The sequence below is a fragment of the Arachis duranensis genome, chromosome 9, assembly GCF_000817695.3.
Source record: "Arachis duranensis cultivar V14167 chromosome 9, aradu.V14167.gnm2.J7QH, whole genome shotgun sequence".
Taxonomy (NCBI): Eukaryota; Viridiplantae; Streptophyta; class Magnoliopsida; order Fabales; family Fabaceae; genus Arachis; species Arachis duranensis.
In genome coordinates, this window is record NC_029780.3 from 106605032 (window position 1) to 106623680 (window position 18649).

At 36.2% G+C, this 18649-nt stretch overlaps 2 protein-coding genes across 3 annotated transcripts; one reads left to right on the plus strand and one right to left on the minus strand.

Moving 5' to 3' along the window:
- Nucleotides 1-531: 531 nt before the first annotated feature.
- On the plus strand, nucleotides 532-14875 carry LOC107466695 (phosphatidylinositol-3-phosphatase myotubularin-1). 2 transcript variants are annotated; one of them, XM_016085698.3, is made up of 19 exons: nucleotides 532-853; nucleotides 941-1009; nucleotides 2964-3038; nucleotides 3267-3338; nucleotides 3864-3933; nucleotides 4219-4268; nucleotides 4763-5049; nucleotides 5165-5238; nucleotides 5371-5434; nucleotides 6197-6256; nucleotides 9972-10071; nucleotides 10185-10298; nucleotides 10680-10849; nucleotides 10964-11048; nucleotides 11202-11408; nucleotides 11893-11952; nucleotides 12056-12120; nucleotides 13042-13321; nucleotides 13567-14875. In XM_016085698.3, exons 1-19 carry the CDS (start codon nucleotides 740-742, stop codon nucleotides 14086-14088), a joined length of 2538 nt encoding a protein of 845 aa, XP_015941184.1. In that variant the 5' UTR covers nucleotides 532-739; the 3' UTR covers nucleotides 14089-14875. The 2 variants fall into 2 exon arrangements, with proteins under 2 accessions (XP_015941184.1, XP_052109899.1); XM_052253939.1 differs by lacking the exons at nucleotides 532-853; nucleotides 941-1009; nucleotides 2964-3038 and having other exon boundaries at nucleotides 3272-3338; nucleotides 3864-3926.
- A 1703-nt stretch (nucleotides 14876-16578) lies between these two features.
- On the minus strand, nucleotides 16579-16933 carry LOC107466712 (uncharacterized; the record flags this gene model as incomplete). Its single annotated transcript, XM_016085721.1, is given in 1 exon segment — nucleotides 16579-16933. A coding segment is annotated over 1 exon segment (153 nt), but the record flags the coding sequence as incomplete, so codon positions are not given.
- Between the last annotated feature and the right edge of the window lie 1716 nt (nucleotides 16934-18649).

The window sequence follows — 18649 nt, forward strand, 5'->3', positions numbered from 1 at the left end:
TGGGAATTTTTTACTATTTTAATAAACAGCTAAATTGATTCCAACAAATTTTGGACATATTATTTTTAGTAAATTTTTATTTGTCTTTAAAAATTACTTTTGTCAGTTAGGTCTTTTGTCGGTTTTAATAAAATGTTTAATATATATTTAAATTTATAAATTTTTGAGAGATTTTATTATAAGATAATTAAAATTTAAAATATATTATTATAAAATAAATGTTATTTTCAAAATGACAAAAACATTTGTTGGAGCAAAATATGCAATTTAAAATTCCTTTAAAACCTTTGAAAATAGATCATTTCAATCATGTTCAAATCAATCTGATGTTGTAAAATATTGTGTTTTACCATATAATATATTCTGTTACATATGGTTTTCATTTTTCAATTCTATTTAAAATGTATAGAAAAAAATGGTCATACTTTCTAATTCGGTAAAAATTTAGATATAAAAAAAAGTTATGAAGATTCTGTCGCGAAACCATCGGGTGTTTAGGAAGGGAGAAAAAAAAGTGATGGCTTATTGGGTGTGGTTGCGGTAAAGAGAGTGACAAGCGGCTTGAACGTTTGGTATTACCATTTAGTAACCTTCCTTTCCTTCCTTTCAACAAATACAACCAATTTTCTTCTTCTCTCTCTTTTTCTGCCTCTCGCGTCACACACACCACACCACACCACACCACACACTCCCCACTCTCGCCGGTATCGGACCTCCTCCGCCGCCTCCCTCGGCCGGCATGGACGTGCCTAAACACCGTTCCGGTCGATCAACGTCCCTCAGGGACGCCACCGACTCCTCAAAGATGGAAGGCACCGGCAGCTGGGACGCCCTCGAATGGACTAAGATTGAGGTTCTTCGTCATTCTCTTCTCCCTTTTTCTCCCTTCTTATTTTTTTTTCTTTTATAATTTTGTGATTGTAATTTTATTTCTTTGCAGCCGGTTTCGCGATTCGTCTCGCATACGAATCTTGATTTCTTGCTTGAGGCGGAGCATGTTATTGCCGAAGTATGCAATCCCTTTAATTTCTTGATTTTGCATTTATTTAAGAATTGCAAGATTTTCATCATTTCTGCATTTCTGTTTTGGTAATTCATGGAGTAGTTATGATATTGGTAAGTGGTAACCTTTAATTAAAAAAAAAATATGGTGTCTCTGGTTTAAATAAGTTGGTCCTCTTTGAGACGGTGAATCTGCAAAATGTGTGGAGGCTGAAATGTGAGTGTAGTGCCAACTGCCAAGAATGATGAGAGGTGATTTGGGATAGGCCGGATGAATTGTTTGGTATATGGAACTTGATATTTTCTTTTCCTTAGGAGATGAATAGCTACATTCCCTGAAAATTTGATTAGGAGTAGAACTTAGAAGTTCTATCGTATTTGCTACTGCTTCCTAGGTATGAATGCATGTTTTATGTGATTTGTGCATGCTGAGTTTGACATGCATAACGAGTAACAGTCTGAAAATCGTGTATCCCTTCTGTGGTTACTTACACGTTACACAATATTATGGATTCTTGGTATGGATATTGATTTGCAAGGTTAAATTCTACGTCTGGTATCACTTTATAGTATGGTGATGTTTGGTAGATGAGCTTCCTGGTGTCACATGCACCAAAGAGCATAAAAAATTATTTCATTATGGGATTGATTTGGAGGTGCATTGATGTGCTCTTTGACCTGTATCAAATCGGACTTGTCACTTTGTCAGCTGGTGGACAGTAAGAACCAATGTAACACCTATTGCGAGGAAGATAGGGCTACAAAGTTCCAAATAGGGTTTACTGCTTGTACCACAGTTGCATCCTTTCCAAAATTTGTATGGGACTACCTCTCCTTGCTCTCTAGATCATAGGCCAAGGGAGAATGGGTTACTTGCTGAAACATCTTTCAGGGATGCCTGAGCACACTTTAGACCTTCCTTGCAATTGAGGTTCTCTCCAGACTTTCATGAAGGTTCATTGGGGATCCCTTCAATATGGAGCCTTACCAAGCCACACATGATAGTTTGCATGCATGATTAGTTGCATAGATTGTCTGGTGACATATGAGACACTGGAGTATTTGTAAATAGTATACCCAAATATCCCATGAATCGGTTTCCAAGCACTTGAGAAAATAATATGTCCACTCTGATGCCTCCAATAAGTGTTTTACTTTTATTACTTTACTTCATTTGCCACTGCTGCTATGATTAGTGCAATTAGGCCAATAAGGAGCTCATTTTCCCCTGTTATGAGTTGATTAATAGCTAACAAAAGTCTATAATTAATTGGAATAACTTTGTGGTCCCTTCTTAAATTAATAGCTATATAATATATATAGTTATTTTGCTTTTGATTGAAAATTAGAAGCGAAAATGTACCAAACAATTATAATTGAAAGGTGACACAGCCATTTCCCATGAGGGGCAGTAAGTCATGACAAATCATGCATCCTTCTAGGCAGGTGAAAGGAATGACCTGAGGTCATAGATTCCTAATTGTGAGTTATGCAATTAGAGGGGGATCAAATTGGAGATAGCCCAATGGCTAGGGGTAGAGTGTGGTCTAAGGAGACTCCAAATGAGTTAGTCAAAAGAAAAGAAATTTAAGCATACTTGGGTTAAGTTCAGAAATGATTCGTGCCAGGGCACAATGATGTCATTTGATGTATGTAGCCAACCCCACCTAGTGGGACAAGGCTTTGTTGTTGTTGTTGTTGTTGTTGCACTGATGCCTCTACCATGTGAAACTCTAGCTGATAACATGGATAAAGTTACCTAGGGATGAGAATGCTTAAAAATTCCTCTCAAATTTGAACCCTGTTGTTAACTTCTGCTGTCAATAAAATTTCTGATGTTTATTGTCTATAAAAATAAAGTTTGATGTTTAGTGTCAAAAAAATAGTTCTGATGTTTTAATTTGCATTTATCATTTCTGAATGTGATGCATGAAATTAACCTGTATGGTGTTTACTTCCAGGGACATGGTGTTGTTCTTGTTAATACAGATGATGCAGGCATGTTGATGATAACAAATTTTCGTCTTCTTTTTCTGGTAAGTTTGCCCTGTAAACTTTCTTGCAGTACACCTGAATTCTAGTTTATAATGAGATAAAATGATGACTCATTGGTGAAAAGATTAAGAAACTTGGCTCCTGATTTCTATTGCCTGAGTTGGTGTGCATTTTTTATGCACACTTCAGCTGTCTCTCTGCAATTCTGCTACATGCCTATATATATTTTGACTATTTACTTTCTGATTTGCCTCATTTCAATTTTACAGAGTGAGGGAACTCGAAAAGTTATTGCCCTTGGAACAATACCACATGCAACCATTGAGAAGTTTAACAAGACAGTAAGTTAATGCAAGCTTCCTAAAAGCTACCGTCTTTTCTGTGCTATATTTTTGCTAATTAATAGGGATATATTGTGTTATATTGACCTGATTCCTCCTGTGTTTTCTGCCTTACATACAAGATGACATAATTTTTGACATACTAATTGTTGTGATCATCACCGGTATTACACTGTATAATTACAATGAAGCTTAACTACTTAATTCATAAAAATGAAAATAGGACTTTGATATTTTAATAAGTTTGATCTGTAAAGATATTATATTTTTATTTGTTCTGATTTATTTTATGTTGACCTTATGAACTTGTGCAACTGGTTTGTGTGCCCATATCTGTTCAGCCATAATCTATGGATTTTATCTATTTTCATATTAATTAACTTGTGAAAAACTTGGACCATAAAATATGGTGTGCTATCCTCTAAAACGTGTGCTTGTGCATCTTGATTCTGATTTACGTTCTTGTTGTGTGTCTTTTGTATTGATTATTTGGAATCTCATAGCAACTGATCTATTTAAATGTAGGTTGCAAAGACTCAATCAAATGCTCGCCAACTCGAGAAGACACCACCTCAAAGATTGCTCCAGGTGATTGGTATGCTATCAGATAAGCACTTTTTTATTGATATTGTCTTTAAATATCAATTGATGAAATCCCCATGCAATATAGGTGCATAATGGTTATAAGTAAACATTCAACTGGGGACCAGGGTAGGATCGCTTCATTGTTTTTTTGTTAACCCTCTCTGTCATTTGCGTTTTCCCGTTTTTCTGTTAAGAAGGATTCATTGTGATTCAAATTTTTTATGTTCTGTTCTCTTTATCTTGATTTCGTCTTCTATTGGAAGAAAGAGACACTTATCTTTTCTTGTGTATGCAGGCAAAGATATGAGAATTATAGTCTTTGGTTTCAGACCTCGTACAAAACAGGTAATTCTGTGGTTGCAGTATTCGGTACTATCTCACAACATACAAGTCCCATTTTTGGCTATGATTCTTTGAAGATGTCAGATATTCACCATTTAGAATTCTAGTAATTGTGTGTTGTCTTCTGAAAACACTGAAATGCCATCAGAATTTTAAAGAGGATAGGAAACATATTACCTTCTTCGCATGAACTCCATTTGTTAATCACACGTGCAACTTATAATGGTTTAACTTGAATTAGTTTGTTTTAGTTTAAACTTCCTGTAAGTTCAAAATATTTTTGAGATAGTTCTTGAAATCCTAAAACCCAATCAAAACCAAAAATTCACTTAATAGTCTTTTCCTTTTTGGGGTTGTTGCATAATTAATCATTATAATTTATATTTTACCATATAGAAAGTTGAATAAGCCGGTGAGATCCTTTTTGGAAACATTTAGGTGGGTGCTTTCAGTTTAATCTATGTTGTTGACCTAATGTCTTTCATTACATCTTGCAGAGACGTATAATATTTGATGCACTACGAAGGTGTACAAAACCAGCAACGTTATGGGATCTTTATGCTTTTGTTTGTGGACCTTCTAGGTTTAGGAACACAAATCCACAAGTGCGCTTATTGGATGAGTATTTTCGACTTCTTGGCAAAGGTGCTCGTGCATCAACTGATATGATTGAAAGTGGGTCCTTCACCTTGTCAAATGACTTATGGAGAATAAGTAGCATAAACTCCAACTATAAAATGTGTCCGAGTTATCCATTTGCTTTGGTTGTTCCCAAGATCATTAGGTAATTTACCAAGGGACAAACTTTCGAATTTTCTCTAGTAATTCTGTATTCATATTTCATAGAGTTCAATCCACATAACAATTCATTTGACAACTTCTTATTGTCCCGGCGCAAGTGATGATGAAGTTCTCTTGGCTTCCAACTTTCGTGCAAGGGGTCGGCTGCCTGTAGTTTCATGGTGTCATCTTGGTATGTAGGGTATCTTGATTTTATTTGTTTAAATACTCGGCACAGTAATATCTATTCCTGTTTCTTTCCTTTACATTCTATTATTGTAATATATGAATATCCTTCTAATTTATTGGAACTGATAACCTATAGGTACTGGTGCAGTTCTTGCACGTTCATCCCAACCCTTAGTTGGTCTGATGATGAATATGAGGAGGTAATGTAGATTATGTAATCAAATGCAGAAGGAACAAATTGTTTCATTTTGGAATCTGTGCTGGCTAGCAAGAACATTAAAATTGATCTCATTAAAACATTGTTACCAAAGATATTAAATATGATAATATAGGATATATCATTAAGTTGCTTCCCTAATTTTGGAATTTGGAAGTTCTAAACTATGTATTTTATGCGCCATATGACTTACTTCATTTTGGAGGAAGGAAAGATTGAAAAGTCACGGGCAAAATACACTTTTTGTCCTACTATTTACTCAAATTTTTTTATTTTCTGTTTGGTCCTCTATTTTTATTTTCTTAATTTGTCCTTTATGTTTTAAATTGCTTTCAATTTTGTACTTTCACTTTTACTTTCTCAAATTTTTGCTCTTTTATGTTTCAATTCATTTTCAATTTGGCCCCACTGTCAAAATAACTGGGGAGCACTATCTGTGCCATGTTGGCTTTTTCTTTTGGGTCAATTATTTGATGCTCAAATTGAGAACTACTTCAAACATAAGCAATCAAATTGAAAAATTGAGTTGAACTTTGTTGTGGCAATATGTTCTTATAGTGGGATTATGATTGTTGTCAGAGTGAGATGCTGCTGAGTTGAACTTTGTTGAGCTAATGTGTTTTCTTTTGTTCGTTTTTCTGGTTGTTCTTGTAGGCTTCTGGGGGGATTTCTTATTCAGTACTTCTGATAAGTTTTTAAAAAAGAATTAACTAAACAGTGACAAGTTACATGTATTTGTTTGCAGCAACATGGATGAAAAACTCGTGGCTGCACTTTGCAGCAAACTTGATGATGGCTCACGGAGGTAAGATTTTTATTTTACTATATATTTGCTCCTTACAGACATAGATCGCTTTGATTTTAGCCCCTATTAGTATCTATAGAATTGAGATTGAATGGGTCTAACTCAACCACAAAAGCTAGCGCACGGGAGGGGATGCCTCACATTTATAATTTATAAACTATCTAGAGACTGTATCCTTGAGATATGGAACTTGTAATACACCCCCTTCACGCCGAGTAATAATCGTCTGGAGCATGAAAATTTGCAAGTGGGTGCTCCAACAACAATGGATCAGATATGCTTTGATACCATATTAGTTTCATGGTCGCTCAGCAGAAATATTGGAGTAGCTAGGCAAGAGAGAGAAAAATAATATATTACTTGTCTATAGATTGTTATTTGTTACAATAGAAAAGACCAATATATATAGGGAGAGTAATAAATATAAAGCACCTACCGAGTACTCTCCATTAATGCACCATCTAAACTACTAACCACTACCTAACAATAATATTTCTTATATTTCAACACTCCCAAGCTTGAGCATGTAGATAATATGCATCAAGCTTGGAACATAATTAACCTATTGGAGATATTATTTGATATGATGGGATATCAAAGAATAATCTCTGTATGTCTAAAACTCCCCCTCAAGCTTAAGCTAAAGCTTACTAAGGTTTAAGCTTGTTACAATTTAAGCCTTGAGAATATTGAAAGATCTCCCTTTAAGACTAGCGAGGCAACTCAGGGTGCTGGATACATCCAAGGTAGTAAATTCGTAGTCTTTACCTCGACTCAGAAAGCTAATTCAAAATTGTATTTCGTTAAATCGTAAGACGGAACATAAACGTGGCTTGTAAAATTGACAAATATGAGAAATTTGATAATAAAAATAATTTCACAAATAATGAAATAAATCTCAAATAAACCAAATTATCCATAACTAATATAAACCATAACAAGTCAAAAGTCACAACTCATAATACAAATTCACAACTCAACTCACAAATCAAAATACAAATTCACAACTAACATGTTTATATGACATTAAAATAAATTCAAATAGCAAATAAAATAACTAAACTACTAACAAGGAACAACTAATTAACTAAAGTCTATACAAATCATTTAAGCTTATAGTCATCCTATTCTTTGTCTATCATAAAATCTTCATGAGTTTCACAAGCTTTCACATTACTATCTTCATTATAAAGAATAGGAGGAGGAGGAGGTGGAGGTCCTTGGAGAAGTTTTTCAAACTCCTCATCATCAAGATAAGGAGTTGTCAAAGGATCCTTAAGAGGTACCAACAACTCTATTACCACTTGCTCCATCATTCAAATCAGGATCTAGAATTAGAACATCTAGATCTTCTTCTTCTCCATCCTCATCAGCAACAATCCACTTTTCATCAGAGTCCAATTCATCAAGACTATAGTCGTAGTCCATACTTTTTCTAGTTTGTTGTTTCTTTGCCAATCTCGAGTTTGTCATCACAAACACATCATTCATGGTTTTAGCTTTAAAATGGTTTCTCTTTTTTGTGTGAACCTTTCAAAAGTATATAAGAAGTATTCATCAATCAATAACATAGAAATTGGAGAAATAACAACCAAATTTATAGAAGGAAAATGCAAATTATATTTAATTACTACCATCTTAAAGGCGCTCCAATTGCGCGTTCACATCCGGATGAGCTACATGTCATTCAAGACACGGATTACAAATTGTTGGAGCTTTGGATGCTGATCTCCATAAGATTCCCACCATTGAGCCGGCGTTTTAGTAGAAATTGCATTCTGAGCTACTTTGCTACAAAAAAACTCTTTTCGGGTCTTAAAATCTTCAGGTTGAACGTCCATCTTAGTGATTAGATCCGGATTTCCTATAATCCTTTCCATACAAGCATAAAACTGTTTCTTGAGCTCATAAGCAACTTTGAAACTAGAGCTATAATGAATCTGAGGATTCGAATAATAGCCCATAGCATGCAATGGCCTATGCAGTTGCTTATCCCATCTTGCATCAATTAATAAATTAGTTAAAAAATAAAGAATATTATTCATGTATTAATGAAATTAAAAAAATGATTTAGCAATTTATCTTGTCTCAACTCTTTCAAATGCATCTCGTATTTTCTCCCTTACACTCTTTATTTCTTCATAAATAAACCCCATTGTCGGCTTTTCTTCTGAATCTATCATACAAAACACTTGAAGAAGAGGGTAGGCAGCCCTCAAATAAATCACAACCTCTTTCCAAAACATCTTATCCAACACCACACTTGCAATTATCTTTCCCTCTTTTGTTTTTGGAAACTTACTAGAAGTCCATTGATCAGAAAGGAACATTCTTATTAATGGACCTTTGTTGTCATTGAGGCATCCCAAAGTAAGGTAAGAAGTTGCAAAACGGGTCATACCGGACCTCACCAAATCTTTTCCTTTGGTGTGGATGTGAAGCAGTGAAATGAGAGCAATCCTAGCATATATGTAAGTAGTAATCTTTCTACCACTATAAATGGATTAAGTGAAAACTCTTGGTTTAACTCACGATGGGAGGTTGGAATGTAAGAATGTAAGACAACTCTATAATCATCACTTTATGCCATGAGGATAATTAAGGCCAAATGCAACATAGGGGCCAGCCTGGAGATGTTGAAATGCTTAGAAGGTAGGTGACTTACTCCCCCTCAATGCGGCAATGGCATTGAACAATCAGCCAAATATAAGCAGAAAATCATTTCAGCTGAAAAGACCACAGGGCAAAGGGCATAAATGGAAATGAAAGGTGGCCGGATGGAGAAAACAAAACCAGATCCAAAAAGAGGACACTGAGGTGAACCCAGCAGTGTGATCAGTGGTGGACAATGACAGCCAAAATGCCAACTTGTGCCTGTGAAAATACCTACAGTGACTGGTTGTCTGAAGGAGGAAACAGTGTGTGGAGGCGTGTGAAGCCTCCGACGGGGCTGAGCGGTGCTGTTGAAGATGAGTCCAACAGTGTAGTCATTGGTCGCATTGGATGGCGGCGGCAGTGTTGGAACAGTTTTGAAGGCGGTCGGAAGGTTTATATGGCTGCTAGAAAGATAACAAAGCAGATTGTGCTACTGGTTATGCATGGCTGCAGAAGTAGGAGAAACAAGTCAAACAAGTGTTTCTTGGTTTGGGAAAATAGGAAACTGAAGTAATAACAAAACCCATGGATGGTAGTGGAACAACATAGGAGCAGAGGTAAACAACTCAAACAAGTGTTTGTGGGTTTGGAAAAAGGAGAATACTGTAGTCATATTAGTTTCAACCAAGAACTGAAAAATTACTTTCAACAAAGAGCCAATTATAACAGAAGAGTTTTAGAAAGCTCAAGGAGGATATCCTAACTCTGATACCATATAATAATTGAGATTAAGTGGTCTATCTCAACCCAAAGGCTAGCTCATGGGATGAGAGATGCCTCACACTTATAAACTATCTAGAGATCTTATTCTTGAGAGATGTAAGACTTGTAATACACCCCCTTCATGTCCAGGAATGAGCGTAAACATTTGCAGGTGGGTGGCCCAATAACATTAGCTCAGATAGGCGCTGATACCATATTATATTCATTGTTTACTCAGCAGAAATATTGGAGTAACTAGACAAGAGGGAAAAATAATATATTACTTGAGAAGTAATGAGTCTTGTCCTCCATCAGCTATTGTATTTTAATATTGAGATTGATTTTATTTCTCTTCCAGAAAGCTATATATTGCTGATGCAAGGCCTAGGAAAAATGCATTAGCTAATGGAGCCATGGGTGGTGGCTCAGAATCATCATCAAACTATTTTCAGTCAGAGGTGTGTCTTGCTTGGGCTTGAACTGTCTATGATGATTTTTTTTTTTAAATTTTTTTGCAAATGTAAATTTGATATGAACTGCTAAGCATCTACATTCTTATTTATATTTTCAGATAGTCTTTTTTGGGATAGACAACATCCATGCGATGAGAGACAGCTTTGCTCGGCTCAGAGAATATTTGGACACTCATGGAAGAGCCTCATCAGATGGAATGTCATCATTTTTGGTCAGTCTATGAATTTTAAGATATAGTTATTTGTCATTTGACTATTTGAATCACTTGCTTTTGAGCTTTAGTTATTAGATTCATGTTGTACTTCTCACCTTTATAGTTATAGTAAATTGTTGACTGTGGACCATGGTATATGCACAAGAGTACTAATTAGTTTATTTTAATAGAAATAGTGCTTTTATTCCCTCTAATGCCCATTTGTTACTTCTTGCCCAAAACTTCATCCCAAAAATCACAACACATTAAGATGATTTAGTTTGGCTAGAATTTCGGATGAATGACATTTAGTGCATCTTTTTATGGGTTCAATTAGTATAGTCTGTTTTCTACCTTTACATGAGTTGTATTAAGACTGTTCCTATGGTTTCTATTTAGAGACATGGTGGGTCAACGTGGGGTGGAGGCAACTTAAGTAGCATGTCTGCTTCAGTGTCAACCCTTGGGGACAGTGGATGGTTACTGCATGTTCAAAATGTTTTGGCTGGTTCAGCTTGGATTGCTGCTCGTATTGCTATGGAAAAGGCTTCTGTTCTTGTGCATTGCAGGTGCCATGCTGGTGTATTTTCTTGCTACTCAGAATTATGAGATCTGAATATGGATTTGTCACCCAAAGCAAAAAAGATTGTTTGATATCGTGAAGCTGACTCTTTTTTGTGCAGCGATGGTTGGGATAGAACAAGTCAGTTGGTTGCACTTGCTAATTTGTTGCTTGATCCATATTATCGGACATTCAATGGGTTTCAGGTAACAAGCTAGCATTACTCATTCTACTCTTGTACCAAAAAATAAATATATTGAACACTTGCCATTTAGTTAGCTCTGTTCTTGTGTGTTCATATGTTGAAAATAAATCAATAAATGTTTTAATTGTGCTTCTAAGTTGTCTTCCTTATGCAGGCACTTGTTGAAAAAGATTGGTTAGCATTTGGTCATCCATTTTGTGATCGTGTGGGATTGCCAGCTTTCTCTGGAAGTGAGTTAACTAGGCAGCCTTCATCTAGCAATTTTGCAGCATCACCTGGACGGCAGCCATCAGGAGCATTTACATCTCCGTCGTCTTCTCATGCACAAACTTCTAACAACTACTCTCCCATCTTTTTGCAGGTTTTTTCCTTGAATATCTTCTATATCATTTAGCTAAAATGCAATACTTTCATGGAAGTTTGACCTTCAAATTGAAAGATTCATGACACAATTTGATAACATATTACGTTCCTATTTTTCTCCTCTAAGTTGAAGCCTCAAGCTAATCTCTTCCAGAAAGCTATATATTGCTGATGCAAGGCCATGAATATTTTTTGCATGTATCTTAAGCTTAATGACTTGACATTGGCTGATGTGATGAGATTGATCTAACCTATCACTTCTTAGTCAATCTCATTTTACTGATAACAAGTAGGCAAGAAGAATAAACATGGGGAATATGTTCCTGCAAGTGGGCATGACTGTTGAGATGGCCATTCCTTTATTTTAGCTCTTCTCTCTATACATTTAGGGAATAATTGGATGGTTTGATTTTACACATTGCATAACAGTTCCAATTTATGTGTTCATCTTGAGCTCACTTTCTTGCTTTATATGTTTCCAGTGGGTTGATTGTGTTTCTCAATTGTTGCGGATGTATCCCTTTGCTTTTGAGTTTTCTGCGGTATGGATCCTTCTCCATGGCTACTATTGCTAAGATTTATCCTTATCTGATTCTGTATTTTATTATCATTCCTTCTGCTAACATGTACTGTCTGATGATTCAGGCTTTTCTAGTGGACTTCTTAGACAGCATGCTTTCATGTCGTTTTGGAAATTTCTTATGTAATAGGTATTTTCCTTTATTTAGCAACTTGGTTTACCATGGAAAGATATGGTTATTGTTTTGCATGCATTTCTTGATATGCTGGTTTCCTTTTGAACATTGATTGTGAAGCACTCATCCATAGTAAAATATTAGTTGAATTTGGTGCTGAAGTGGCTGTTGGTTGGGCTGCATTTGTAGACATAATCCCGGATTTAAGAATGCTAATAATATAGCAGTATATATAAATTGAGCTGATATTATGAGGCAGTTGGGCATAGTTATGTCTTGTAATTTGTCACTACAAATTTTTTTATTTCCCCATGAAAAAGGTAGTATTATACTACTATAAATGTGGTTGCTAACTTGCTATAAGTAGTGTTTCCTGCCAATATGGTCTAAAAGTATTTCAGTGAATATGCAAATCAAATAACATTCTCCTATATATTACATCAATATATGACTTGTTAAATGCAAAATACTCAATATATCCAGGATTTGATGGGATGCTTGCCAACATTTTCTGTTGCCATTATTAATATGGTTCACTCCTTAATGGTTGGATCTTCAGGTCGTGTCCTCCAAATAATATCTATCTTCCTTTGCCTTTCATGATTTTTATAATACTTATGTTTTCATTCTTAGATATATATCTATACCACAGGGGTACTTAATTCTTCTCATGAATTATGTGTATTAAGCTATTGAGTAGAAGCACATAATTAGTTTATGCCTTAACTATCCTAAACTGGTAATACCTGTCCTTACTCTAGAAGTCGGTGTAAGCAACATTCTATGTACATGTTTAAAGACTTGGCAAAGGACCAAATCTGTTGTAAGTGTATAAGTGTCAGATTTAAGTGTGAAATAGACATCTGGGCATTGCAATTGTGGTACTGTTGTTACTGTGGATATTCTATTTTGTTCTGATTTCATGTTTTTGTTCAGTGAGAAGGAGAGGCTACAATGCAATATTTCTGAAACTTGTGGATGTATGTGGGTATACTTGGCTGATTTGCGTGCTTTAGAAGGAGGTTCCCATGTACATTATAATCCTTTCTATGACCCACTGAAGCACAATGGTCCTCTTCTGCCCCCAGCAGCAGCATTAGCCCCAACATTATGGCCCCAATTCCACCTTCGTTGGGCCTGCCCTGAAGAAGCACAAGCTGGGGAGATTGAAGCAAAATGTAGGAAGATAATCACGAAATACACCGAGTTGCAGAAGGTAGTGATTTCCCCCCGTTTTCTTATTATTGCTGTCAGATTTGAAAGCTATGTCATCCCTGTTTTTCAGTACACTAATACATGTTAGTAGGTCCTTACTTTCGGTTGTTTCCTCATTCTACTTTTCTGTCTGACTGGTCACTTATTAACTATATGAATGATTATCTGTTTCTTTTCACGGTCCCAAATGCATTGAACTGGAATGTTGACATGCTGGGTGATCCTTTTATTCTGCTATGTTAACAGGCCAAAGAAGTGGCAGAACGTAAATCAAAAGAAATTTCAAATGCCATGGAATCACTGAACGCAGAATTACAAAATTTGAAACAGCAAAACAGCTCAGCTATGAATATGGCCAACAGGGCAAACAAAGAAAACATGTCTATAAAGCGTGCAATTCAGTCAATTGGGTGCAAGGTTCACTTCTCCAATACTGGAGATTGCATTGTGGACATTGAAAGTAATCCATTGGGAACAGCACAAAAATTTTTATATTGCTCCAAGAAAGGATCAGATGGTATCACGCTTGATGACGAAAAGGATCTGGCTGTTGCAGTAACAGTTACAGCCGATGATGACGACAATGATGAGAACAGCCCTATCGGTCGTGTATGTGAGAATCTATGCCCGTTTCGTTCTGCAGATGGAGGCTGCAGATGGCCCAATGGTCGCTGTGCTCAACTAAGCAGCCAGTTCGTTGGTCTTAGGGCAAATTTTGATGCATTTGACAAACTCTCAATTGACGATAGTTATTTCAAGCCCGAGTGAAAATAGTAGTTCTCACTTTCTAATTTCTATACTAGAAAACATCAATAGTAGGCAGCCACATCAACCAATTTTGGTTTCTTTCTACAATGAGAATAGTTGATAGTTCTTGAATTTTAAATACTCCTTGGGGAGAAAGAAATGTGGACCCGGTCATTTTTATTGGGTTCCGGTAACTGTACAGCCTATGAAGAGTTGGGTGGAGACCATCTTGGTGCTGGCATTCACTAAGCTTCAACAATGGTAGGTATGTTGGATTGATGTGCATCATGGTGGTCCTCATTATATTATATTATATTATATGCATATGCATATGTATAATTGTAGATTCAGTGGCAGATATAGCCACTGATCACATTTTATAGTTTAATAAACTCAGTTTTGTACAGATGATTCAAGTTTTTCCTAGTTTAGCATTTCTTGAGAGATCGATGTATAGCAAGAATAAGATGTTGCCATATATTTTATGAAGTAGATCGATTGATCTTTACCTGTCTTTTGCACTGCTGACTGCTGAGTCAAGTTTATCCCATTAACAACTTCAGTGTGTGATGTTCACTTTAATGTTGAGTAACGATTTCATGAGAAAGTATAGGTGAACAATGCAACATAAACAACGGGTTACAAAAGGAAGGTAAAATTAAAATTAAAATTCAGATGTCTAAATAATTAAATAGTTATTAACAGATTTTAAAATTTGAAAAATTTGAAAAATTAAGAGTAGCACCTAAACACATTTATACTACAGTCGTTTACTCCTAATTCCACCATAACCATGGTTATGACGTTCGTGCCAGTCCCTCTCACGTCGACGACTATTACTCATTGTCAGCGCCGAACACAGCCGGTGAGACGCAGAAGAACACAGTCGTTCCCCCCTCCAGCCGCACCAACTTCTCCCCCAACCCCTTTCAGCGTCGCTGTTGATCACCCCACCAGCCCCCTCCCTGCCACACCAGCTTCTCCTGCAACCTCTTTCAGCGCTGCCGTTGTGCACCCGATCAACCCCCGTCACCGACGTTGATCCCTCCCTCATCGGACACCATCGTCGTCTCCGAGCTCTTGTCGTCGTCTCGCTTCTTCGACCACCAGCCCCGCTCATCGCCATTGCTTCAGAGTACCTAAATTTCTGGACTAACTAAACCAAAAATGAAAAATATAGAAATGAAAAATACAAAAACCAAGCAAGTCAGCAACAACCCCACTTTTTTTTTCCAATTCAGTCCAATAATTCAAATTTATACAATGGTGTACAGAAGCAGAACAAGCAGTTAACTCAACCAAACCCATTGCATGAACATCTATTTATCAATTAAACCCCTAGCACCGATGAGGGGGAGAGCGACGCCGTTAGGGGGTATTTGGCGAACCAGCGACCGCAGTAAGAAGCTCGGCGACGAGCTTCGTGTCCGGTGAGGGAGAGAGCGACGCCGGTGGGGGGATGGTTGGCGAAGCAGCGACGGCGCCCACGAGCTTGGCGACAACGATGATGTCCGGCTGAGGAGAGAGCGACGCCTGTGCGGCGGCTAGCTACAGAAGCAGTGACGACGCTGAGAAGCCAGCGGCCGATGATGATACCGGTGAGGAGAGAGCAACGCCAGTGGGGGGCTGGTTGAGGAAAAATGACGCTGATAGGGTTACCAGGAGAGGCAATAGCGGCAGATGGTTAAATTTTGAAAAGGTAAGGTAAAAGGATTGTTTGTTATTTGATTTGCGTGATTTCTTTTTTGGTTTAATCTTTGATGGGTCAAATAATCAGCCCGTTGTTTACGTTTAGATTTTTCATTGTCTAGCAGATGGATGACGTCACTTTATTGACGGGATTGTTAACAATTTCCGTTAAGAAGACAGAGAAACGTGCAGAGGCAATTGTTCAAAGAATAAAAAAAGTAAAATAACAATTAGGATTTTGTAAATTTTAATTTTGGACTAATTAATTTTTGAATTAAAAAACATTAATAAGTCTTTCACAAACCACAATAATAGATAATGAATATGTTATATTTTTCTGTTAATTTATTGGGTAAAATTTAATGCGATGTTTATGTGCACAGTTAATTACAATAATATATTTACTTATAAAAGATCATCACAAAAATGATAATTTTTAGAGCAAAATTTTACTCTTCTTATTTTAATTTATGATAAATAAAAAATAGTTAACAAAAGCCATATAAAAACTCAAAAGATAATTAATATTTCACTGTTTAAAATAATATCACAGTAAATACCTAAAACACATGAACTACTCACTATCATGAAGAATCTAATTAATACTTTTTTTTTCTTTAAAGACTAATTAGTCTAAAATCAAAATCCTCAAACGATCTAATTGTCACTTTTACTCCCTCTGAATAAAAATTTTGGGGGGTTCTTATTTGGTCAGAAATTCTTAGGATAATCATTTAGCTGTCAATCAGGCACAACGTATAACCAGTAATAGCTTCTGCCATCTGGTATTTGAACTGTGATCTTAAAAAAGGCCAGAATCGATGAGATAAAAGGAGGTAAATCATATACGAACTTTGATAAACATCACCACTTCATCTGTTATAACATGTGCCTATTAAAATGAAACAATCTTTCCATTCATATGATACTGTAAAAGCATTTCTGTTGCAGTGTTACATATCGCTAATGTAATTTTCTATTCGTTGTCTGAAAAGATCAACAGCCGATCGATCTACTGGAAGGTTTAATTATTGCTGTCATCGGAAGAACGACGACTATCATCGGAATGGCTTCCTTCAGCCCTCCCATCATTGGGAGACTTACCCTGCGCCTTCCTCTCATTCCACCTTGCCCAAACCCAACTTGAAATGAATAATGCTCCTAATGCATAAACCTGTAATCAAATAAAGCATTCTCAGGAGAAAATGCCCATGGAAGAGGTGAGCAACATATTAAGAGAACATCAGAATAAATTTGAATATAAGCTCGTTACTCAAACCCCAAAAGGCATATTAATGCTTAAATGAATATTCAACCTTATGAAAGGAAGGAGGAAGTACAAGGAAAGCATATGAAAACAGTAAGAACAAATACAGCAGAACTATACAGGGAAGATACATTGCAATCAGGGAAAAGGATGCCCACTTGCTTGATTGATTCCAATTACAGAGGACAAAAAAGAAGAAACACCGTGATGGTTTGTATAGATTTTCCATTCAGACTCTATTAATATCATCAAGCTGTCCACTTAATAAAACTGATTCACCTACCACAGTGGAGAGGGGGAAAAAATGAAAAATCAAAGTGAAATATTTTAATGTCATCAACCTCTAACTTTTCCCTTAACTACTCATAGCCTGCCTGCTAGCCTTGTTCTTAACATCGGCATGTACACAATTGTAAAGGCAGATATGCAGTTGTAGGCAACCATGCTAGGAATGAAAATAGATTCCAATAGCATGAATGATATCTGATTAATTGAACTATAACCCCCTCTTAATTTAATTAATCTAATTGAAACCCCTCTCATGTGACACAAGCTGGAACTTTGAAAATGGAAACCTTCAAAGTGATCCGATAGCAATCTTTGCCATTATCTCCTAATTTGTTGATAATACACCTCATGTCATCGTTCTTGACAGAGATACATGTGTGGCGGCAGGTGAGCATTCTAGGACAGAAATTTTCGCAAGACTATGGACCACCAAGGAGAACAAAAACTACACAGACAGAGCAGACAAATGCTCAGCTGCCACTGCTGCAGCCACAGTAAAGAGGTAGCACTTTCCAGTTTTCATAAATTTCGGACAAAATACCAACGGATTGAAAAGGTTTTGTATTTTCTTTTGTTTTTTTTTTTTTGGGGGGGGGGGGGGGGGCTGGCCATTCGGCCATGCCTGAACCTCTATCACTTATGTATTTTCAACGGGTCTATTGGGATAATAACCAAGAAAAGTAGGTACTATTAACAATTCTGACTTCCTATTACCTATTAAGGATTAGAGAAAGACCAAAAGGGTGGTCATTCATAGTTAGATCTAGCTTTCATAATACAAACTAAGACCTTTCACATTACACAACATGGGGAATTCAAATTATAATTATTGAATAATCAGTACTACTTCCTAAACACAATTTACTAGTTATTACTAACCCAAAGGCATTAAAATTCTCTGGATCTTGCAAATAAGACACTATGAATCTTAACCAACTCATATATAATACTACCCCCATCAATTGAAGCTGCAAAAGTAACTTAGAGAATATCCCCAGTCCCCACTACTAGTTTTTGTTTCAGTTTTATAAGCTTATGGATGTTGTATTATGTGTGCGTGGTTTATGAATCATAAAGCTGATGAAAAAAATTCAGAAAGATTCATGAATCATTCTTCAAAGCTTATGTTATGTGACACAACACAGCAGAATAGACCAAAACATTTTTTGGTTTTAAAGAAAAAAAAAATGATGAAAAATATTTAGCAATAAACACATGTAGGGCGCATATGAAAGCCCCAAATAAACCTTTTAAACCATCAAAATAATCATAGTTGTGTTATGTAGAGCGAATATATTCATCATCCAAAACATAATGTAATCATTGTCAAACAGTGAC